Raw genomic sequence first — 25,407 nt, 5'->3', positions numbered from 1 at the left:
AACCAACTCTATACATGATATATAATGTCCATGGGGGAAGTGTTGGTAATGTGAGGGAAAAACCAAAGCTGTCCAATAGCACTGGCTACTGCCTGTCATTTAGCAGAAGGTGTCTCACCACTGAAATTGGACTCAAAAGTGCAAAAGAAAGAAAAAAAAAAAAACTTAAAAATCAAACCTAGAATTCAACTTTGTATGTTGAGATTCAGTTTTATTTATGCTACTAGCTAAGTAAAAAGCATACATATTGTGTCTGTGGTACAGTCAATACATCTGCAACTTTTCTACTTAAATTCTCTATACAAAGTCACTGCCAACTGATATGGTCATTGATGGCATAGGGCTTAGAATAACCAAAAGGTATAAAAAAGTTTGCAGTCTTGCCCCAAGATATAAAAACTGAATTTTAAACAATGTCATAACACACATGATTTAAACAGTATATGAAAAAAAATCACACATCAAATCAAGTACAAAAATATCCAAACTACCTATTATGAACTGCAATGTTTCCATTATTCTGCACAGTTCTTCATTATTTAGTTTAAGCACTGCCACCTCTGCAGAACAGCGAGATATTAAGTGGAGTGACACTGCTTTTAGTGTTTTTAAAAATACAAAACTTTTCCCTATGAATTAATGAAGGAAAGAAATTCCTCTTCTAGGATTCTTAGTAACCAACTTCAGGCCTAGAAACATAGAAGAATCTATCAACTGTTTAACAGGGAGAAAGTTTCCTTCTTGATAAACAGTTACCCAACAGGGATAACATATGTAATTTTAAATGACACTTCTTTGTCTGGTAATTTTAAGGAATTCTTAATATACACACAGGTTAGTGTTTTGTCTTGTCAAAAACAAAACTGAAGTTGCAAGACAACCTGAATTGAAATCATCTTCTCTAGTTTAACTTGCCAAAAAAAAATTTTTTTTTCTTTTTTCTTTTGGATAAAAGGTTATAATACATTGTTATCTTATTTTTTTTAAAACACAGAGTAAAGTTGGTCTTGGTAAAATTAACTCACCCACATGGCACAATATTTTGTAGTAAAGTATATTCAACAGTAACAACTTGTACACAGATTAACATAGGTGAATTAACTTTGAGAACTTCTCTGCCTTTAAAATCAGCAATATTGAATTTATTTTGTAGAATAACACACGTATCTATGTTCTGCATATAAAAGGCTCTAAGACATCTTAAAGGGCTAAATTTTCCAGCAATGGAATGATTCCTTCATACATAACTGGTGAAGATTTGTAAGAATGTGTTTTTCCTGATCTTCAAGCTCTGAGCCATGCCTGGGAAGTTCTAAATAAAAAAAAAAAAAAAAAAATGTTTTAATCCAGTTTCTGTCTGCTAGGAGCAAGGCAGCAAACACATTTTTTCAACCCTTTATGAAAAGATAAAGCAGAACAAAAGTGAAATATATCTTCAGACTATAAACAGGACTATATTTTATAGTCCACCATCCTGATAATGTTAAGGGCCCCAAGAGTAAAAGACCTCAGTCTAAAGGTTGTGGGTCTGCAATAGGCATGGTGTGAAGGACTTCATCTAGAAGCTGCAGGGCCCGGTGTAGGTGGATCTCAATCCAGCAAGGTGTTTCCTTGATGCTCTGCCTTGGGTAATCCGGTCCCCAGCCTTTCACAAAACTCATCCTGAGTATGCACAAGCGACGAAGGTCATCCACACCAATTCCGGCAGCAGCAGACAAACCTAACAGAAAAGATTTAGAAGACATCAGATAGCTGGGCTGATCTCTTCCCCATCTTCCCTACATTCTTAAGTTAACAAAGTGACCATCTTTCTTTACTTCATTCTCCTCAGCATATAACTTCTCTGCCAAAACGCCAAGAAGTGACTGCAGATCTAAACTTCATCAACAGGGACTGAAAACTTTTGGTTAAGGCAGTTTATGTTCCACATGTGTCTTCTAGCTACCACCAATTATAAAGTAAATTACCACGATCCACAAACACCCCACCTATTTTTCTCTTTAGAAGTGGAGGTGAAGGGACAAGAAACAACTGGTTTTAAGAGGTGATGCATGTCCACAGGTTGGTTCTAAGACCCTTACTATCTATCTAAAGAGCCTAGTTCTGAGTAAGACATGACTAACAATGAGACAGTTAATGCTCCTGGTTCCACTATGACTTCTTGCATGACCCGATGATGTCTGTCTCTCAATTCTGCAGTGTGACAGAGACAGTGTGCTCACATTACTCAAAGGGGCAGGAGACGAGAATGAGAAATTCAATAATACTTCTGGGTTCTTTAGTAAAAGCATGTTTATAACATCAAAACTAGCAATGAAATTAATGGTTTTAGATGCCCAAATTTAAAAAAATCAAAATCTCTAAATGAATATGTCTCATCTACCTCTAAATTGTAAACTCCTGAACATAATTCACAATGGAGACTCTGCATCTAGTTTTCCAGTCAGAACATACAAGTCATATAGTTAATCTGCATTCATCAATATTACAATGAAACTAATGGGAGGAATTTGCATGTACTGTAGAGAAACCTGCAGGGCCACTGCAGTTTTCTTAGCCAGTGTGATTTGCTTACCACACTGAAGAGGTTAAGAACAGGGGTTGAATGAATCACTAGTTATGCCTTCAGACGTGGAAGATGGGTGCCACGTGTTTCCATCATAAAAGTCTATAGTCAGGAGTTTAACTCTGCAGTAAAAAATTCCCCATCAGTGTGAAACCTGGCACACAGTTCAATTTTACCCTAAAATTAAAAAAAAGTCTACAAGTTATCAAAATACCACCCTCACTGAGTTTTCTCTCCACGCTTAGCATAGTTAAAAAAAAAAAAAAAAGAAAACTGGAGAGATGCCCGATTCTGAAGTTGAATATGCTTTTCTTACTAGACTAAAGCCAAGCACTTCAGCGACAACAACCCACCCTGGCTGGTGAGGCAGGAATTATAACCAACAACAAAAAAAGGGGACGGGATCAATATAACTTAACGATACCCCTCCTCTCCTTTATCCCACTCCCTCTTTGATACAAAAAGAATGAAACCAGGGTTCTAGGCAAAGGGCAACTATTACAGTTTTTACAAATTCAAAAAGACTATCATCCCAGTTAAAAGAATTTTAATTTCTATTATAGCTTAAAGTAACTACTCAACCGAGTCAATCAAGGTAGGACTCCAACTACTACACTTAAAAAAAACAAAAACAAAACCAAAAGCATACTTACTGATAGCTGGAGCTATTCCACCTACTGATCCCGGGCCAGGGATGTTTCCTGCCACGGCTGCTGCCTGGGCGGCGGCTGCAGCTTGTGCCGTGGCCGCCTGCTGCTGCATCTGACGATGACACTGACGCAAATCAAAGACCTTAAAAAAAAAAGTATATGTTTAATGTTCCTACTTATTCATTTCTCTACTCAATGCTTATCTCCTCACACTGTCTTTCCTGATTAGCATCAATGAAGGACAAAACTTAGACCGCCTCCATTCTCTAAAGATATTATCAATTTGTCAAATATATATGTATGTATTTCCTGGCTAAACCATTAAGTCCTAAAAGACTTCAGGACAGAGAGTATGACAAAGCCAGTTTCTGGAAATCAGAAATCCCACAATGTCCAGAGAAGAAACCACTACTTTCTTGTGGTTTCCCATAGTCCTTAAGATTCTGAACTCTTCCATTGGACTGTGATCTCTTGGAAGCTGTTACCTAGCACAGCACAAAGCAGGGACTCAAACACCTGAAAAGTCAAATAGCTCTACAGCCACTTTTTTTTAAACCACCACCAACCAAGTACAGGTAGTGCCTGACTTACGATGGGGTTCCGTACGTACGACTCCGTCCTAAATCAGTTCTGACATAGGTCAGATACTTTTTTTTTTTTTTTTAAGTTTTCATAGCCTGCTGTATAGCAGTGTTTTGAACCCAAAACCAAAACCAATTCCACTGCCAGCAAGTCAATGCCAACTCATAGCGACCCTACAGGACAGAGCAGAATTGCCTCATAGGGTTTCCAAGGCCATAGTCTTTATGGAAGCAGACTGTCACATCTTTCTCCCATAGTGAGGCTGGTGGGTTCAAACTGCCAACCTGTTGGTTACCAGTCAACTACTTTAACCACTGCGCCATCAGGGCTCCATGGTGTTTTGAACAGTAAATCATAACACTGAACATCTGTGACTGAACATCTGAGAATAACATCAGCAAACTGCACACTGCAACACTGTATGTAGTACATACTACTAACAATAAGATGTACAAAAAAAGAAAGACAGTCATACGCACGATTTGTGGTAACTTGAATACGTTGTAAGTTGGAGACTACCTGTACTGTACATATGTAACCTTTATAGCTGGAAGCGGAGAATAAAACTTACACATAACCGGAGGTCAAATATGCTCGCAACACAGTCTATTCCTCACCATAAGCCGTTAAAAATGGCCAAGTGATCCTCACATGTGGGTTCTCTACAATACATTGTACACCACTGCAGGTATGACTTTTTTAGCTTGAATCCACTGTAACATCAGCAGCACATAATACATGTAACCACAAAGATAAAACTTAAAAACACTGACTTTCATCCGCAGATGTAGTAAAAATGATGCATTAGGCACCTCAGCAAACCTTCCTTATGCAGTAGATTATTTATGTAATTAAAGCACCAAAACCAGAAGACTTATAATGACTGGCTACACTGCTGACACCTGGGTTGCCCTCCTGCCTTCACACTATTGCTGATCCATTAGACCACAATAGATTTCATCTGTTTCTACTGGACAGTAAAATTAAGGCTATCACTAAAATGCTACCTTTCAGAATTTGACTGAGTTATTGATAACCACAGTCCAAATTAACCAAAAACCAAACCCACTGCTGTCGAGTCGATTCTGACTCATAGTAACCCTACAGGACAGAGTAGAAATGCCCCAGAGTTTCCACCAAGCACCTGGTGGATTCGAACTGCTGACCCTTCGGTTAGCAGCCGTAGCACTTAACCACTACGCCACCAGAGTTGCCAAAATAACTAAAGGTGTTATACATGCTTTTTCACTCAGATGCAAAATTATTTCTGATCACCACTCCTGAGCTAATCAACAACTTGACTCTGCTTTCAATTATTTAACCATGTTTCCTATAGTTATTCTCATATAAGTTTATTACAAACCTATCACTTAACACAGGTGAATGTCTTATAAAGATCATGGTCAACATCATTAGGCTATTGTCTTTCAACCAGGAGTCAAGTTTTGGCATTTTTCTTTAACAAGGTGTGATGGTTGAGACTGTGTGTCAACTTGGCTGGGCCATGATTCTCAGTGTTTTAATGTAATCACTCCTGTGATTGAATATACTGTGAGTAGCCAATCAGATAAAAGGGAGTCTCCTTGGGGGTGCGGCCCACATCTGTATATAAGCAGACGTTCTAGCTTTTTGCTCTCTTTGGATCCTGCGTCTGCTTCCTGTTGTCTCATCTCCCGTTCCTGGGCCTTGAGCTGTCAGCTTATCTGCCGAACCTGGGATTCGCTGATCTGCACAGTCTCTGAGCAGGAGCCCTGCTCTCCGACCTGCCGATCTTGGGCTTGCCAACTTCTGCAGCTGTGTGACTTGGGAGAGGCCTCTACCCTGATCCACGGACTTGGGATGTCCTAACCTCTACAATCACGTGAGCTGTTTCCTTGATATACTCTCTCTATATATATATTTATACACTTTACTGGTTTTGCTTCTCTAGAGAACCCAGCCTAAGACACAAGGCTTAACTGCAATACTACATTAGTTTGAACCAACACCACGAGGCTCCCTGGGAGGCATAAACGGTTAAGCACTCAACTATTAGCCAAAAGACTGGTGGTCCAGACCCACCCAGAGTGCCTTGGAAGACAGGCTTGGTGATCTGCTTCTGAAAGGTCACAGCCTTGGAGCAGTTCTCCTCTGCACACATGGGATTGCCAATGAGTCAGAACTGACTCAACAGCAACTAACAATAACAGCATTATCTTCGTGTATGAAGCACAAGAGAAAAACTACAGAGGTTATTAGCACTCAGGTGAATCACCACCAAGAAAACAGTAACCCAGAAAAACAGTGTCACTGGTATACTGAGCATGTGAACGTAAGATTGCATTAAGTACTTGTTAAGCTGCCTTACCTAGAAATAAGAATCACAATATGATATTTAGAAGTACCCACTGCCCCCTTCTCCTAACAATCTGTTTAAAAACAAACCTGACTCAACATTAGTCATCAGAAAAATGCAATTAAAACCACAATGAGACACCACTTCACATCCCCTAGGATGGCTAAAATTAAAAAATACAAATAATAACACGTGTTGATGAGGATGGTGAGAAATTAGAACACTCATACACTGCTGGTGTGAATGTAAAATGGTGCAGCCGCTTTGGAAAACAGTTTGGCAGTCCTTCAAAAAGTTAAATATAGAGTTACTTTATGACCCAACAATTCCACTCCTAGGTGTATAGTGAAGAAAATAAAAACATACATCCATGCAAAAACCTGTACATAAATGTTCATAGCAGCAGTGTTCATAATAGCCGCAAACTGGAAACAACCCAAATGTCCACAAACTGATGAACCAATAAACAAAAAGTGGTATATCCATACAATGGAATATTACTTGGCAATAAAGAGGAATGAAGTACAGATACATGCTACAGCACGGATGACCCTTGAAAACATTGTGCTAAGTGAAAGTAGCCAGTCACAAAAGACCACACTTCATGACTCCATTTATATGAAACGTCCTGAACAGGCAAATCTATAGAGACAGAAGTAGATTAGTGGTTGTCTAGGGCTGGGGTATGGGGTGCAAGGATGTGGTCGGGGTGGGGGGTGGGAGGGTGGTCATAGCTAAACTGTACAAGGTTTCTTTTTAGGGTGATGAAAATGTTCTAAAATTGACTGTGGTGATGACTGCACAACCCTGTGAATGTACTAAAACCACAGAATTGTACAGTTTAAAATGGGTGAAATGGACCTCAATAAAGATGTTTTAAAAAAAAAAGATATGCTCAAAAATAAGATAAATTTCAATAATCAAGAAACAAATGAATAAACTGAGTAAAAACTCACAGTGGAGTGCAAGGACTAACGACAGGGTTAACGGGGTATGAAGGCCAAAAACCTAGAGTATAGCGGAAAGAGAATGGAGCCAGTCTCTTTGGGAGCTACAACTATGCACCTGCCCACAAATCAAGTGTTGGCAAGACACTTTGGCAGTCCAGTCAGAAGTTCACCTAGGAATAAAATACTTGTCCATGGCAGAGGTAAGCAGCAGAAAAGCCTACGCAATGGGAATTAGGCCCTGAGCATACCTGGAGATTGGAACTCAATTTTCTCAAGGGATAAAATACCCCAACCTCCTAAATACAAGAATTGGTTCTGAGATGAGAATCCCAGGGTGCCAGGCTAAGGCAAGATTGCCCTACAGGGAGAAGCAATGACAGGGAGGAGGAAATCAGAGGAATTAATTCTCTCAAGACAAGTCTGCCAACAAATACAAATGTATTACAAAGCATATTAGGAAATCCAATACCATTTAAAAGGGGAGTGTCTTAGTCATCTAGTGCTGCTATAACAGAAATACCACAAGTGGATGGCTTTAACAAAGAGAAATTTATTTCTTCACAGTAAAGTAGGCGAAAAGTCCAAATTCTGGGCATCAGCTCCAGGGGAAGACTTTCTCTCTCTGTTGGCGTTCTCGTCAACGTTCCCCCAGACTAGGAGCTTCTCTGCGCAGGGACCCTGGTCCAAAGGATGCACTCTACTCCTGGCACTGCTTTCTTGATGGTATGAGGTCCCCGTCTCTCTGCTCACTTCTGTTCTTTATATACCAAGAGATTGCCTCAGGACACAATCCAATCTTGTAGATTGAGTCCTGCCTCACTAACACAACTGCCACCCATCCTCCCTCATTAACATCATAAAGGCAGGATTTACAGCATATAGGAAAATCACACAATACCTGGAATCATGGCCCAGCCAAACTGATACACATTTTGGGGGGACATAATTCAAACTATGACAGGCAGGAAAAAAGCACACATAACCACATATGAAAAATCCCTTGTGGAAACACTGGAAAAAATAAATAAACATAATCCCACTTCCCAGAGACAACTTCTGGTAAGACATTGTTCATACCATTCCAAACTTGTGGGTATAGATAAACAAATACAAAAAACCATGATATTACTTCTTTAACAAAAACAGGATCATGCCACATGTATTGTTTAATAACCAACTTTTCCAGTCTATCATCCTAACAGACTAAAACTGATCCTCTACCATCAAAAATTTAACAGGGAGCCCAAGAGACAGAAAGGGCCACATAAACCAGAGACTGCATCAGCCTGAGACCAGAACTAGATGGTGCCCAGCTACCACCAATGACCGCCCTGACAGGAAGACAACAGAGAGTCCCTGATGGAGCAGGAGAAAGGTAGGGTGCAGAACTCAAATTCTAGTAAAAGGACCAAACTTAATGGTCTGAGACTAGAGGAACCCCAGAAAGCATGGCGCCCAGCCTCTCTGTCAACCCAGAACTAAAACAATTCCCAAGGCCATCTCTTCAGACAAAGATTGGACTGGACTGTGGGACATAAAATGATACTCATGAAGAGTGTGCTTCTTAGCTCAAGTAGAAACATGAGACTAAATGGGTAGCTTCTGTCCGGAGGTGAGATGAGAAGGCAGAGAGGGTTAGGAGCTGGCTGAACATGTGAAATCAGGGGTGGAAAGGAGGAGTGTGCTGTCATAGCACAGGGAGAGCAATTAGGGTCACATAACAATGTATGCATAAATTTTTGTATGAGAAACTAACTTGAAATGTAAACTTTCACTTAAACTACAATAAACAAAAAAAAAACAGATATTGCATGATTCCACTTATATTAAATATCTAGAATAAGCAAATGTATAGAGAACAAAGTTAGCGGTTACCAGGGGCAGGAAGAAGGCGGAAAAAGGAGTTATTGTTTAGGAAGCAGTGAGTTTCTGTTTACGGTGATGAAAAATTTGGCAACAGATACTGGTAATTGTTGCACAACATGATTAAAGTAATTGGTGTCTCTCAACTGTACACGTGAAAACTGTTGAATTTGCAAATGTTGTTATTGCATTTTTTTTTTACAACAATTAAAAAAAGAAATAGTAAAAAAAATAAATTAACAGGGAATTACTGTTCATTTTGTAAGGTATGAGAAATAGCACTGTAACTATGTTTTTTATAAGTCTTTATCAATTAGCGATTCATATTGGAGTATTTTATGAGTGAACTAATATAATGTTTGGAATTGGTTTTAAATTATTCCAGGGAAAAAAAGGAGGAGAAACACATTAACAAACAGTGGTAAAATGCTGATGATTGTTGAAGTTGAATGATGGGTACATGGAGGGTTAATTATCTTCTCTATACTTGGTATGTTTCAAAGTTTCCATTAAATAAAAAGATCCTAATAGCCTTTAACTGAACTGTAGTGACTAAAAAATGAGGGTTTGCTGTTGTGAGGCAGCCAAGCAATTCCATTTTCCTAGACATTATTTAAGGAGCTCTTGGGGTGCAATGGTTAAGCACCAGGCTGCTAACCGAAAAGTTCAGGGTTCAGACTCACCCAGTGGCTGCATGGGAGAAAGACCTGGTGATCTGCTTCTGTAAGGATTGTAACCAAGAAAACTATGGGTCAGTTCTACTCTGTCACATGGGGTCACTATGAGTTGGAATCAACTTGATGGCACCCAACAACACAGACACTATTTAGCTGTATTATTTGCATCCTAAGCAATGTTCAGGAGCCCTGGTGGCACAATGGTTAAGCACTCAGCTGCTAACTGAAAGGTTGGTGGTTTGAACCCACCAGCGGCTCCGTGGGAGAAAAGACTGGGTGATCTGCTTGCATAAAGACTGTAGCCTAAGAAACCCTATGGGGCAGTTCTACTCTGTCATACAGCGTCACTATGAGTTGGAATGAACTTGACAGCACACAACAACACAACAACAAGCAATGTCTCGGGAATAAGTAATGAGGTACAGTTAATTCCACTAATTTATAATAGCTGAAAATGAAGATGTTTAGGATGACTATGGAAAACCTGGAACTACAAATATATTTAGGCTATTTAATAATAGTTATGTGTTTCCAAAAAAGTGTAATTATGAACTAAAATCTAAATGTGTTAAATACCTAATAATTCGTGAAAAATATCTCTGGCTTAATTTGCAAAGTGATATAATAAACAAAATTCATTTAACACAAAATAACCAGCCTTAAAAAAAACCTGGTGCTGAAGAATTCTTCATTTCTTACGCCCTTAATTTGAAAAGCTAGTAATTTTAGAATTACCTTCCATAAAATTCTAAAGATTGGCTAAGAGAAAATTCTAGAATCTGATTCTTCCAAATTTCATGTCACAGGAATATGAGTTTGGAGTTTCACCAAATTAATATTTTCTTCAGGAGCCTTTGTATTACTCTAAAAATCTTAATAAATTTGCTAATAAAGCACTAGGCAATGAATGCAACCACAGAACTAGATAACGGATCACATCAATAAATCCCAGAAAACATGTTTTATACTTAAACACAATTTATGATTATCTAACACATAAGAAACATTTGTCTACTCCTCCTACCTCCACTCCAATCCTTTAAACAGCAAATACAGAGCTTCCCAAATCTAAAATATTCAAGTAAAATTGCAACTAACCTTTATATACGCACTTGGGTAGATCTTATGAACAGCATCTCCAGGTGCACGTCCGGCTTCTCTGTCTAAATAGTAACTCTGTACAAAGACTGCGTGGTCGCTAAGGCACCTGACCCAAACATCACCTTCACCTTTACATTCCAACTGCACACCTTTGCCTATGTGCAACCTTAGGGAGAAAAATGGAATTACATTTCAATTGGTAAAGTATTTAAAAATAAACTTTAGTTCAGATTATACAACATGCCAATATTGAAAAATTAAAAAGGACAAAGAAAGTACATCACACAACAGCAGAAACAAAAGATAGGCATTATTAACATTTTGATACATTTTGATTTTTTCTGATGTATTTTCTTCTTTTTTCTATTCATATATAATGATGATGCTGCAGCTCTTCCTATGTTATCAGGAGCATTTAATATGAATTCTCATTTAACCTTCACCATTCAATGAGGTAAGTGCTATTATTCCCATTTTACAGATGAGGAAACTATGGCTTGAAGCTACACTGTCCAAACTGATATCCAACAGGCACATGTGACTATTTAAGTTCTATTAGACAGCACTGGCTTAGAGATTAAGCAATTTGCCTAAGTCACACAGCTAGTGACAGAGCCAAGATTACCTGCTTTTACACACACACACACATTTCCTTAAAGAGTTAATATCACACAGTACCTAAAATTATGTATGTTTTCTTGTAATATGCCATCTTATGAATTTTCATTCCATTATATAAACTTTTTACTAACGTTTTTAATTACATAAAACAATGGAATATTTAGTTTATCATCACTTAACCATTTCCTTTTTATTAGGAGTTCCTGGTGGCACCAAAGGGCTAGGTGCTCAACTACTAATTGAAAAGTTGGTGGTTCAAACACATACAGAGGCAGCTCGGAAGAAAAGGCCTGGCGATCTGCTTCCGAAAGGTCACAGCCTTGAAAACCCCATGGAGCACAGTTCTACTCTGCAAACATGGGGTCACCATGAGTCGGAGTCAACTCAACGGCAACAGCTTTGTTTACTCCCCCCACCTCGCTTTTATTATCAATTTCCAACATTATAAGTAACACTCTGAGAAATGTCTTTGTGCACACATCTGTCCTCATTTTGTATTATTTCCTTACAATATATCTATAAAAATACTATATGGTCAGAGGAAATAATAATTACTTTCCAAACTAGATTCCAAAAGGTCTAGCTACTTTTTCGAAACACAGAAACCTTACTAACTTAAACAAAAAGCCATCTTTAATCATTATATTTTAAATAATAAACATCTACGATTAAAATGGAATGCTCACAGATTTTGAATTTTCAAGATGGCCTTTACCCCTCCATTGACATTCAAGAACTCTCATAATCTACATCAAAAAATATGACTGCAAATATAAGACAACATTTTTTTTAAGTAACTGTCTAACTGTCCAATCAATACCTTGCTCTCTCAATGGCTTCTGTCCTGTGGACATTGGAGAGTTGACCCAAGCAAAAGCGATCTCCTCCAGATGGGTCCACGTATCCATCAACAGTAACAATAGGGCAGCTTGAAGGAACCTTAAATGTCTCTCCTACCTGAACATCCATTTCAAAGTAAGCGATGGAACACCAATACTCAGGAGCTATAGGAAATAAATGGGAGAGAACATCCACCCATGTGAGAAAGAGACAAGGCTTTCACTTTCATTCCACAAGATAAAGCTTTTCCTAAAAGAAAGGGGGACCAGAAGGGAGATGAATATGAAAAGCACCCAAAGGAACTGGATTAAAATGACATAGTGCATTAAAAAGTAGAAATATCCAAGCCTTCTATTTACCAGCTCAATACATAGCAATATTTTCGAAACTCTCAAGTCATTTTTAAAAATCTGAAATTTGATTTTTACCTCAAGGAACCAAATTCAACTAAGAATTTAAAGAATAGAAATAGTCAGAATCTAAAATAAATTATTTTACCATCATGTTTCATTTGATTGCACGCAATATTTTCTATGTAGTCTGAACTTTCCTTTTTTAAAACACACTTAAGTATTCCAGGGAGATATTCTTGTGCAACATCAATCCATGGCATATCTTTATAGATCCCTACTTGAGAGAAAGGGCACAAGCAAGTAAGCCATCCAACCCTGAGTCAATGTTGATTACACTCTAACGACTCAGTTGGTGTGCACAGGGGCTTTCCATTTATCTCTTGGGTGAAAGGTCATTTGTCCCATCTGTTACGTGCCATAGCAAGAGACATTTTCAATGAAGTCTATTCATATCAACTACTACAATTTTAACTTTGAAGATGTATTTAGTGTATTCATTTAAACAAGTGATTTAAAGTAATTTTAAATGATTGGAAAATCAGCCACATTTAGAAGGTTCTCTCTCTCTCTCACAGATAACTCACTCTGGAGAAAGCTAACTGCCATGTTGTGAAGACGCTCAAGAAACGGTACAGAGAGGTCCACGCAGAAAGCAGTGAAGCTTCCTGTCAGGTACATAACACTAACTTGCCAGGTATGTGGGTAAACCACTCTGAAAGTGAATTCTCCAGCCCAAGTAAAGCCTTCAGATGATGGCAGCCCCAGCTGCCATCTTTACTGCAACCTCAGAAGAGACCCTAAGTCACAACCACTCACCTAAGTCACTCCCAGATCTCTGACCCAAAGAAACCAAGTGACATAATGAATGGCTTTTGCTGTTGTAACCCATTAAGTTTTGGGGTAATCTATTGCGTAGCAACAGATAACTAATATAATAATACCAGATAAGTACAGAGAATGGCATGTGCAAAAAAAGCACAAAGGGGTGATATAGCCTAGTAAGCTTAGGTAAGTAGTTCAGGATGGTTAAAGCATTAAGCGAATAGCAAGAAATTAGACTAGGGAAGTAGTAGGTGGTGACCAGGAACAGAGACTCTTTTCTGCCCTGCTAAGGAATTTGGACTTCATGCAATACCCAAGCAATTTGGAGGGGAATCACTTCAAGATCATCATCAGAGAAACAACATAATTATTCAAATTTTAGAAGAAATACTCTGAGTAGCAGTAGAGACTGGCGAGGCGACACGAGGCAATACCAGGAACAGAAGCTCTTCTAACAGGGATACTGGTTAGAATATTCTTGTAACAATATGAGAGGAGAAATGAAGAATAATTTTGTGGCAAAACTCCACTAGGGTCTACTAATATTCACAGCCAAAGACCACCTCAGTTCTAACCTGCTGATTCCATTAGATGTATCCCCTCATACAACCACTTAGACAGAAACCTTTTCAGGATCATACGAACTACTAAAAGCCCCTCCTATTCTACTCAAAGACAGAGGTTTTAATGCCAACGCAGACTGCTACAGACACATATGCTCATAACATGTTAATGTTATTCCCTAACCACCTGGAGATGGTAGGGCTCAACATCAATTCTACAATGAGAAGAATGTAATAAAGCTATCCAGAGGCCAAAGGCAATTACTGAGTCCACAACTGAGTCTAAATGACTAGCTAAATTCTACCACCCCCACCTCACTGCCCCATCCAGGGAAGGTCTTTCTTCAGAGCCCTGATTACTCTCACTCCTGCAGATTATCTCCCACTAAGCTCTACGAACAGAGACTCCCAGCTGCCAGGGGCCACTACTGACTGTAAATGACACTGCCTCGGTATCAGCAAAAAATTCTCATTCTTGATTCTCTAGATTCTCCCTCTTATCACAATGTATTTATTCACACACACAAATTAAGATTCTGATACGATGATTCCATTTACATAATTTCAAAACCAAGCAAAATCCAACCACTAAATTGTTTAGGGATGTAGTCATCACGTTAAAAGAACAAAAAAATGATATCCATAAAAACAGAACAGGGTTGCCTCTGGGGGGCAGAGGAGGAAAAGGTTCTGACTGAAACAAAACGCTTTGGGTAGGAAGGTTTCTGGGGTGCTGCAAGTGGGTGTTCTAGTTCTCAATCTGGGTGGTGGTTACACAGGTGTTGGTTTTAATGTTATACATTCAACTGAATATTTGTTTTATATACTTTTCTATATATTACATTTCTCAATAAAAATGCTTATAAAAAGGCAAGACCCTTTGACTCACAAAAAAATGTTTAAAATCACAAATATTCAAATACTACATATAAACATTCCACTAAAAAGAATAACATAACTAGCAAATATAACAAATTTTTTAAACGTCTGCGCCTCACTGGTAGCATTTTTCTTCTAACTAAAACAAATACCATTTTGCCTCCTAAATCAGCAAAAAATGTATTAAACTCTCACATCTACTGCTGGTGAGTGTGGTAAAACTGGTTTTCATACCATGATGTTGTCACCGTAAAGCAATTTGGCCTTTTGATCCAGAAATTCTGTAAATCTCTTACACTGAAATATGAGAAAAGTTATACGCACAAAGATCTTCCCTAACTTTTTTTTTGTTTTAGCAGCTAGAAGAAAAATTGCAGCCAACGTAAGTAATCAACAACAGAACACTGGTTTAAAAAAATTGTGTAGGCCTATTTGAGAAACTATAAGTTATTCTTTAAATTGATCACTATGGGTACTATGAGCTATGTTTTTTAAAAAATATTAGAAATATATACTGAAATACATATAAAACAATGTGTATGGGCTATGCTTCAAAATAATACAGAAGGGGGAAAGTATGTCAGTGTATGAATGAAATCAGATTGGCTACTGATAAAAGCTGAAACTGAGGAATGAGTACACAAAGGATTGTCCCTCTACTATTCTGGTATTTGTTTGAAATTCTTCATAATAAAAAGTTGTGTCTGTGTGGTTTTTTTTTTAATTAGGAGGAAAACTGAGTTTATGGTTATAAAAAATTAAGGCAATTAGCTGAAATAGCATATTTATATCTTTTTAAGCTAAGAAAACTAGCTATGAAGTAGGTGGAGGGAAGAAAAAAAAATCAAATTATGTTTATAAGGGATCTTGAGTATTTTCTTTTTTCTATTTCTAAACTTTCCCTATTTTATCACTGCTACAATTTTAAAATTATATACCAACTGTAAATTCAGGAAAGCTACTTAGCTATTTACTTGTTTGAACATAACTTAATCAAATAGTTTGTCAATTCCAGTTAACCAGAGATTCCTGAATCTATCTTCTAAGACACGTACAGTGAACTATTTTTCTTTCAGCATCTACTTAAATTTCTTCTTTTGCTTTTTAAGCTAGTTTTACAGCTGTTCTATTTTTGAAAACTAGTTTTCTTCTGCTGTACATTTATGTAGTCAACGCTTAACACAAAATTCCAGTACTTTGTATTACTAGCTAAAAACAGTTTTTGTAAAAATTTTCTTTTGGAGACAGTTGAATCAAATATAGACAGCCTATGTGTGACTATATGGGCTACTCTTAAACTGTTTATTAACTCATGTCACAGTGAGAACTGCATTTCTCTGAGAACTTAAGTTACCCTGTAATTATATTAAAACTTATAGGTGTACGCCTATTTCAACTACCATAAATGAAATCTAAATACAGGGTACCAATTTTACCCTTACCAGGATTTTACACTTACCAGGATGATTGGAAATGGGAGGCTGGAATGCAAGCTCATTGTGAACTGGCCCTAAAGAAAAGACAATAAAAATCCCATTTTTATTTATTAAAAGTTTTCCAATGCTAAAACTTTCAACAAACCTTACTCAAATATAACTATCATACCTTAAGAGTTGTTTGGATCAAGTTTATGAAATGTCTAAGAACTTAAAAGCTTAAATTACTTTATGATTATAATAAGCAAATACTCTTATATTAATTTTGTGGATATTTTATAAAAATAGCTAACATTTGAGTACATGTAAGGTACTGTTAAGCAATTTACAAACTTTTAGATGCAATATTTAATGCAGATTATACATGAATTATTCACGTTAACATGTAATACAGTGTAATTTATTATGCAATGGATAACAGTAATTTTGAATTGTCAGTTCCATTCTAAAAACAAGTGTTTATGGTCTATTAAGTTAAGGATATTTATACAATGGAATAGGAACTATCATAATTGAGAGCTTTTTATGTGTTAAGACACTGTACTAAACACCTCACATGAATTATGACATTTACTTTTCACAACACCTCGAGTCAGATATTAGAGGCTTAGGGAGGCTAAATAACTTGTCAATGGTCACACAGCTAGTTAAGGGTACAAATCCTGCACCCTTAACCACTACGGTGTCCCAGGCAGCCATTAAACACTGTATTTTCTTAAGACATGAAAAACAGTAGCATAACTGGAAAAAAGCAGGATGCAATAATACATATACATTTATATATACATACATAATATATAGTATGATCCCCACCCCTCCCCACCACCCAATTTATATATATTTATTTATATGACTGGAAGGAAAAACATGCCAAAATGCTAGAAGTGGAAATCTCTGGGTAGGAGGAATCTAGGTAATATTTATTTTCTGTTCATACTTTTCTGTATTTTATAACTTTTCTCTGTTGTTATCTGTCTCATAATGAGACAAAATGGAATTTAATATATATGAAAGTGTTACACCCTTAATTTTATTAAGCCAAATGAACAATATTCCCACTTTGCCTGAAACTGCAGGCTAAGGTTATCAGTAGGGGACTGTTTCCAATCATGGCCGCATAGAGTATGGTGAGGGAGACCTTAAGATCCTGGCACTGAAGGAGTTTCAATCCACGAAGGGTAGATATACAAGATACACATGGGATTGAAGAACATATACAAAGCAAACAAATGAATGGAAATCAATGTGGTGTTAATGAAACATTAGCAACTGAGAGATAAATGTATTTAGTAAACATCATTCCTCTAAAACAAAGATATGAAACCATAACTTTGAAAAATAATACTGTTCACAAAAAAATACCGAAAAGCACTAGTCATTTAGTGAAACTAAATTGTAGGATGAATAAAAGATGTAAAAACATCTTTTAAAAAAAGTCCTCAAAAAGAAAAAGCCCTTACAACAAAAACAAGAGCTTACAGTAATGTCCGGGATGGGGCGGCATAGGCGGGTGGTGCTGAAGATGGCCATTTTGGTGGTGAGGCAAATTAGGTGTGTATGGTGCGGTTCTACTTCCAGTCCAGGTGGTAGTGCTGTCTAAAAATTAAGGCCCACATGGATTAATTTGCTTTTACAAAGGCTGCCTATTTTTCTCAACTATTCAAGAGATTTTAAAAAGTATGTACATACTATGATGGTAAGTAGCTGGCTGACCAGTAAATCCATTCTGCTGCTGTCCTGGCTGAGGCCCTGAAGCTATCTGCAACAGTCCTTCACTATGGCTGCCTGCCAGTATACTGGCAGGCTGACCTGGAGGAACAAGGAGACATTAATATGGTTCATTTATAGATGCATTCCTATGGTTTTATAGAGTAAAAGAAGGACCAATTAAATCTTATAATCACAACTATGAAGATGAACAAAAACAGAAACTCAATCATGGTCCATCAAATTAAAGAAAACTAAAGTCATCTATAAAAGCAAACCTTAAAGTGAAGAAGTTCAAAATTATTCTATCTTAAGTATGTCTACCTAATTTTAGTGGCCTATTTCTTTACAAATATTCTTCAAATGCCAGCCAAAAAAAAAAAAGAACTGTATGTCTGGCCTATCATAATAACTTTTTCAGAAGCATACTGGCTCACCCCTGGCCACTCACTCCACCTCTCTCTAGATCTTTCTGATTAAGATTCCAAAAGTCCAGGATCAAGAAAATGCTGAAAACTGGAAAGTTAATAATTATCAGCACCAGTACTGGTTGGTAATGGCATAATGCTAAGGTTTGGGGAAATAAAAACTGAGCAGGCAAATATTTTAAATGAGATGTGATGTGGAGGGTGGGGAAATTAAAAAGACCTAGCTCCACTGAGCTATTAATACGCTCTCTGTTAGTGGAAAAAAAAAAAAAAAAAACCTCAGTATCGGTCTACTTTGAAATTTTGTCATATACTTTTAAAAACTGAGAATCATTTATCTGTAAGAATATCATCGTACTCCTGGATTTACAAAAAATTAATTGCCCTCTCTACATGTAATATATCGGGACTAACCTTCCTCTGGCTTCTATTCTATTCATAAGCTGTATTATGATACTGCTTAGTAATCTACGCTTTTAAGACTTTTCCTTTTTAATGAAAGAAATCTTGATTTCTTAAAGCAAGCGTTAATTAAGTCAATTGTTTACCTCATTTGGAAGGCAGTGAAATTTAATAATTGTTATGTCACTGGCATAACCTCGTTTTCTCATCTAAATGGGAATATAACCAGATGGAAGAGTAAATGACACCATTGCTCAAAGTATCAAGGAAATGGAACCATTTTTCTCCTCTCTACAAATCATATTTCTTTAAAGCTAAGATTATAAAATCAAAAGCTAAAGAAATTATTTTAATACTCCTCAAATTATTTCTTTTTAAATATGATGTTTAGTGACCTCCTTTCCTACTCATCCCCCCCAAAATCTGCAAATTTTCTTTAAAGGTTAATTACATTTCTGCTTTTGTTTTTAGTAATTGTACATGCTACATACTATTAGTTAACTTACAAAAGCTGTCACTACATAGGAAAAATTAAATGATTTTAATTTACAAATATTTAGAAAGAAACCTTGAAGATACTTAGATGCCAAATGAACGTCAACTGTAAGAACTAGCCCACTGCAGCTGTCTGCACTGAATGCTTCCAGAACACAATTCCAAGTGTGTAAGATGAAGATAAACAATATAACTCGCGCAGCAGCAGTCTTCCAATTCTATTGTAGTCCAATTTCTTTTCCTTTTATCAATACGCTTTTTGAGATCTAAGGGAACATTCTGCCATAAATTCTAAAACCTACAGTGTGTACTATTCCATTGTGAAAATCTATCCAAAAATACCAAGACAAAATTAGCTGCATTTTATTCACATCACTTTTTCTGGTCTTCAGATAGGACTCAGCCCAGAAAACAGAGCAGTCAAAATGAGGTCACGTTAGTATACATCAACAAGGGCGTGCAAATTCAATCTCCAGATATATAAACAGAGGTAGGTAGCTCTGCTCTAGCACACATACCTTCTTCTTTCCTTCACCACATACCCTGTTTGTCAACCATACTCTCAAAAATTGGTAAATAAAGGGTAGACAGATAACAGAAGCACCAACTGGTTAAAGGTGCCAGGTTCTAAAGTATGTACTTAGCCTCTATCACACACTTGGAATATGTTCTCCATGGTGACACTGTGGTCTCTTACGTAGCAAATCCAAAGATACTTTGAAGTGATGAAATGAATTAAATGGGGGAAAATCTGGTATACTTTACTTGAAAACTCACAACTACAGAAATTACTCCCCTATTCATTCCAAAGATCAAAATCCCTACGTTAAATCTGATATTACCGTAAATAGAATAATGCTTCCTTAAGTAGCAGCTAACAAAGTATCAATTCAAATCTATCAATAATCTATTGCTGATACAGGCTTAGACACAATTCCCTTAACAACCAGGTGCAACTACCGCCATATATATGCCAAGATACTGTTCTGTGCTCTCCACGACAAGCAGCAAACTGTTTCTTGCCACTACTGCAATCACTGGTGACTGAAAATAAATAATAAATACTAAAAGTACCAGGTCATTATTGCCTTGATCAGGCCCCGAGAAAAGCTGAACTTAATGGCCCTCTGCCTCCATGACATGACCATGGAAGAACCCTTTGGAAACAGACCTATCATTAACAATAGTTAAAATATGTAGCATTTAGCTTTATACCAAACTGACTAAAAAGCTTAATGTCTATCTTGAGAGATATACACTACTAACAAGTTTGTCGAAATCCCTTTTTCTAAGTACACACAATAGGAGATTGAGATGATTATTATAAACTAACATTCCATTCTCTAAGATAAAGTAAAGTAAGAACACTGGATTAAAGGAAAGTTTGCAATTCCATTAACACAGACCTTTATAAACATCTTGGTTCAAAACTACTTTTGTTAACTACTTGAAATATTTCTTTAAAATCTATCTGAAAGCTGAAGAGGCTTCTTACTCCTGCATGCAAAGGTAAAGTACAAATGAGGTCGTGAATTTAAATTAATATTATAATAAAAGTCATTACTTAAATTCCAAATAACTACATGTCAATATAAGAACCTTTAAATAAATTACAAACACCATTTTTTCCAAGACTAATCCCAAACCCTATTTAATACCTGTTTGCATATGAAGGATATCAGAGCACTTTTAACTTTTGCTTACTTGGAGTTTCCCTCCAAGTAACTACATATAAATATTTAATGGTTAGTGAAATTTAACTTGTTGACTACTTCTGATTCTACAACTCACTTGTGGAAGCCACAGGAATGTTGGGAAAGTTGGTGGTGCTCGTAGCATTAGACTCAGATGAGGCTAAAAGAGCTGGAGTGCTGTATGTCTCCGCTGATGCACGATTACTTGGTGGATGCTGGATGGTTTGAATTGAATGTCCTTCAGTGGGTAACGATGGCTGTCCCTCAAAGTCATGAACATATTCGTCCTTCACCAACATACTTGGTGGAGCTATACAGAAAATTAAATAACATTTTAAAATCTTATCAGACTTCATTAACAGGGGAAAAAGAAATCTTATAAGCAAGCAATATAGTATCACCTAAAATCAACTATACTAAAAGATGACCCTAATTCTGATTCAGTTCTCAAATTCTTTTAAGACCATACTATTTTATCAGTAAGAGCCACTGATTTAGAGGTAATGGCATCAGATATATTTTATCAATCAGTTTGACTGACTGTTTGAAGTTTGAAGCCAGACCATACTCCAACAGTCTCCAGCAATGGTCCTGAAGAGGTATTTCTCAGTTTCTGGATTAAACTAGAAGTAACAATCACTTTAAACACATAACATGAGCTAGGCAAAAACCAAACGGCTGGTGAAAATGCTTATCCAGCTGAAAAAAACGATTATTGAGTCAATAACTGAGATTAAGTACTTAGCTATATCTTTTTGGCTAGTTTCACATTGATAGGTTTTATTCAATTTCAGGAACTAGAATTATTGTTAAGTAACATATTCTTTGAAAATGTAATGTACTGAATGTCACCTAGAGGGTTAGAAGACAGAAAAACCCTAAATGATAAATCAAACTGAAATTTCCTTCTAGAAACCCAATTCAAATAATGATGTTTGATAAATATGTGACATAAAAAAACTCGATCAACATCTTTCATTTATGTGGGAACATCTTAATAAGCAAAGCTAGACTCTAGCTAATACAGCACAACACCTTTCATTGAATAAACCAGGGAATAGTTTGCTTTGTTGTGAGAGGGAAAAACAGAGAAAACCAAGTTAACTACAACTGAACTACATTCATGAGGTCACTAGTTCTCTGCCCAGAACCTTCCTGCCACTTTTTTTTAAATTTGGGGGATGGGAGTATTATTTTGGGGTTTGCTTTTTCTCTTTAGCAAACAATCATGTGCTGAGCTAACTCTACCCCAAAATTTTACAATCCACTGAGTTCTAATATTAGGTTCTCTTCTTAGAACAGTCAATTAATAATTCACAAAAAGATATTTTCTTTTCTATCAAGAACCAGCACTACGGTTCTCCTTAACTTTCCTTATGCTAATCACTGAGAAAAAAATCTATTACACATAAATACCAATTAGTTACATGGGTATTTTTAATTTTTTATTGTCAAAGCTGTAAGAATTATCCATTGTTCAAATTCCTATCTACAACCTCTTAAAAGGCATTATGGTAGCATGCACCAAAAGCCATGAAGACATTCTTTTCATGCCCATAAAATCCCACTCCAGAGAGTCTCTCTCTAGAAAATTCTATGGAAGCAAAAAAGGTAACCAAGAGGATACTAACATCATTATATATCAGTAAAAATTGGACACAACCACTCATCATTACTGTTGGTCAAATTATAAAAAGAAAACAAAGAAAAACAGTTTTTGGCATTAAGTGGATACATCTGCATTTATTCAGTCTTTTACTGTACCCTTCAACAAAGTTCTGTGCTTTTCTTCATATTGATTCTGGTATCTCCATTTAATTCCTAGACATTTTAGGTTTTTTGTTATTACAGTGACTGGGATCTTATTACTCTCCAATATATTGCTCTTGCTATTGCTAGTACGTAAGGAGAAAGCTATTGAGGCTGTAACTGGTAAACGTGACACTCATTGCTTCTGTTTTCACTTGACTCTTTCACTTAATGAGCAATCATAATATCTCCAAGTTCTAACTGTATTCTGCTTTTAAATACTTATGCCTCATATCTTTTTCTTGCCTTAATACATTGGCTAAAACTTCCCAAACTTTAGTTTGGGACTTAAGTTTCCCAGTTTCTTTAATCATATAACCTAAAATATATGCTTCACAGGTAAAACTGTAGGTATCAACACTGATACATGCCTACAATATATTTTTGCCAGGAGAAAAAAAGGCAGGTTATAAAACACTATTGTATACTATGATCATACATGTGTTTAAAAAAATCATATACTGTTAAGTAAAAAATCAAGGTCCAGAACAGGGTGCACAGTATGTTTTTTGTGTAATAAAAGAAGGAAATAATATAAAACAGGAAGGAAACAACAAAAAACTAAAAAACATGTTTACCTGAGGTAGGGGAAAATAGGGGCAGGGGTGGGAACACTTTTTTTTCACTGCATACCTTTTTATAGTATTTTGATTTATAGACCATGTATTGCCTATTCAAAAAAATAAAACTAAAATATATATATATATATATATTTAAAGTCCAGAAAAACAGATGCCACACTATTAAGTATTTCTCTTTACGGACTGACATTCAACAAATTTCATTCATTAAAAAAATATTCATTGAACACCTATGTACTGTTCTAGCACTTGGGATACATCAATAAAAAGAACAAAGATCGCTGCTCTCGTGGAACTTATTCTTTTGTAATAGTTTTCTATTGTTTAAATAAACTGAATAGCAAGCACACATTACTGAAGCTCTTCCTAGTTGTCTGACCTCATCCAAGTTCCCTGACCTCTCCAGACACCAGTCTCTCCATCTAGTAAAGTGTGGATAATCCCATCTACCATGTAGGAGTACTATGAGAATGATGACACAGTACTTACAAATCATTTAACTCAGTACCTGACACAATGAGTACTCAGTAAGTGTTAGCTCCTACTATTTAACCGTACTTTTAGAGTGGTGAGACATGTCTATAGTAATTGTTAATAATCTCTGGGGATAAAAAATGTACTCTTTATGCTACAATGAAGTTGAAGCCACTGGGATCACCCTAGTCTGTGCTCTTTATCACCACCAGCAGTCAGGCCATAGCACTTGTCAAACAGTATTTCCACTGTCTTATTTACTTGTCTCCTGGGTCACCATGAGTTGGAATCAACTCGACAGCAACTGGTTTTCTCCACTAGACTATGAGCTCCCTACAGTGGAGAAAACATACCTTATTTATCTTAGCATCCTGGAACCTAACATAATATCAAGCAATAGATGCTCATTAAATATTTATTAAAGTGAGTATACGGGTCATGATTACCAGCAAGACCTCCAACTCAAAAGTAAAGGAATTATCCCATTCATTAACTCTTAGTTACCTGCTCTTGTATTTCTTTGTGCAAATCTAGAAGGTGCTATGAGAAAAACCTCATTTTCTGAGGAAATAAGCCATTGAAGATGGCCCTTTACGTAACTACCACTAGAGGGAGCCATAAGGCAGAATACAGTCCTAGAGCCAAAGAAAGGAGGCTATTAACCCACACATTCCCATCAATATAGTAGGTACTCAAAACAGCAGTAATTTTAGGGTATGGGAGGAGTGTGATGAGCCTTCATAATTTGGAAGCCCTTGTACCCACTCCCCTAGGGAAAGTTTGATAACAGTTAATCATTACAGTCTCCCAACCCCTAATATCCATGGTCAATTCTCCAAAAACATAGATGGAGAATAGTAAAGATCTGAAGGGTATTTGCTTTCAAAGAAAAGAAGAATGGAATATCAATGTCTGTGTGGTGAAGAGGCAGGGCATTAACCAGTCTTAGAGGTAGTCTTCCCAGACCACCACAACAGCTTCTATTACCAACCCACACTTCTCAGAAACCTACTGATCATTAACAAGTACCGAAAGGCACTAGTCTTCCTCTACTATAAGTGAGGTGGAGAATAAAAACAAATAAACCTGTATGCTCTTCCTAAATTTTCTTAAGGTTAGATATTTCTGACCCACATTCAAAGACTAAGATTCTACTACAAAAGAGGTGTTTAGCCACTAATTTCCCAGCAGAACAATGGCACATCTTTCTAAGATGGCAGTGGCTCTTAGTTAGTTTCTTTGCAAATTAATTAGTTCTTACAGAAATTTTAGTTTATTCACATATTCTAAGTAACTGAGCTAATAATTTAATAGAACTCCATTCTCAAATATTTCACTAAAAAATAAAACATATACACACACCATCTGCGTGTCATCTCCTCACTTTAAGACATTTTTTCTTTTTTAAAATAGGGTTAGATCAGCTGTGATCAGCACATACTTTAAAGTAACCTTGTTTCATTTATGTTTTGTTTGCTCAAAATAAAACGAGGCTGAAAAAATACTAATTAATACATATAATATCAAATCATTTCAACGTTTTCATTTATAAAAATGTTAGCCTGAAACGAAAAAAAAA

The 25,407-nt window shown here is 36.6% G+C and overlaps 1 protein-coding gene across 2 annotated transcripts in view; it reads right to left on the bottom strand.

Annotated features, from left to right (window-relative positions):
• Positions 1 to 904: 904 nt before the first annotated feature.
• Positions 905 to 25,407, bottom strand: part of SMAD4 (SMAD family member 4) — a 39,198-nt gene continuing 14,695 nt past the window's right edge. The window contains exons 6-14 of one of the 2 annotated variants that reach the window (XM_023733955.1): positions 21,062 to 21,274; positions 17,928 to 18,047; positions 17,718 to 17,834; positions 16,262 to 16,312; positions 12,166 to 12,349; positions 10,722 to 10,890; positions 3,220 to 3,358; positions 1,508 to 1,720; positions 905 to 1,312 (exon numbers count right to left, since the gene is read on the bottom strand). In XM_023733955.1, the coding sequence (XP_023589723.1) occupies positions 1,509 to 1,720; positions 3,220 to 3,358; positions 10,722 to 10,890; positions 12,166 to 12,349; positions 16,262 to 16,312; positions 17,718 to 17,834; positions 17,928 to 18,047; positions 21,062 to 21,274 (1,205 nt within the window). In that variant the 3' untranslated portion in view covers positions 905 to 1,312; position 1,508. Of the gene's footprint in view, positions 1,313 to 1,507; positions 2,689 to 3,219; positions 3,359 to 10,721; positions 10,891 to 12,165; positions 12,350 to 16,261; positions 16,313 to 17,717; positions 17,835 to 17,927; positions 18,048 to 21,061; positions 21,275 to 25,407 lie in introns of those variants that run through there. The other variant, XM_023733956.1, reaches the window with a different exon arrangement.

The sequence above is a fragment of the Trichechus manatus genome, unplaced genomic scaffold, assembly GCF_000243295.1.
Source record: "Trichechus manatus latirostris isolate Lorelei unplaced genomic scaffold, TriManLat1.0 scaffold00063, whole genome shotgun sequence".
Lineage (NCBI taxonomy): Eukaryota > Metazoa > Chordata > Mammalia > Sirenia > Trichechidae > Trichechus > Trichechus manatus.
The sequence above is the reverse complement of the archived record's forward strand: the minus strand, read 5'-3'. Positions and strand labels throughout refer to the sequence as shown.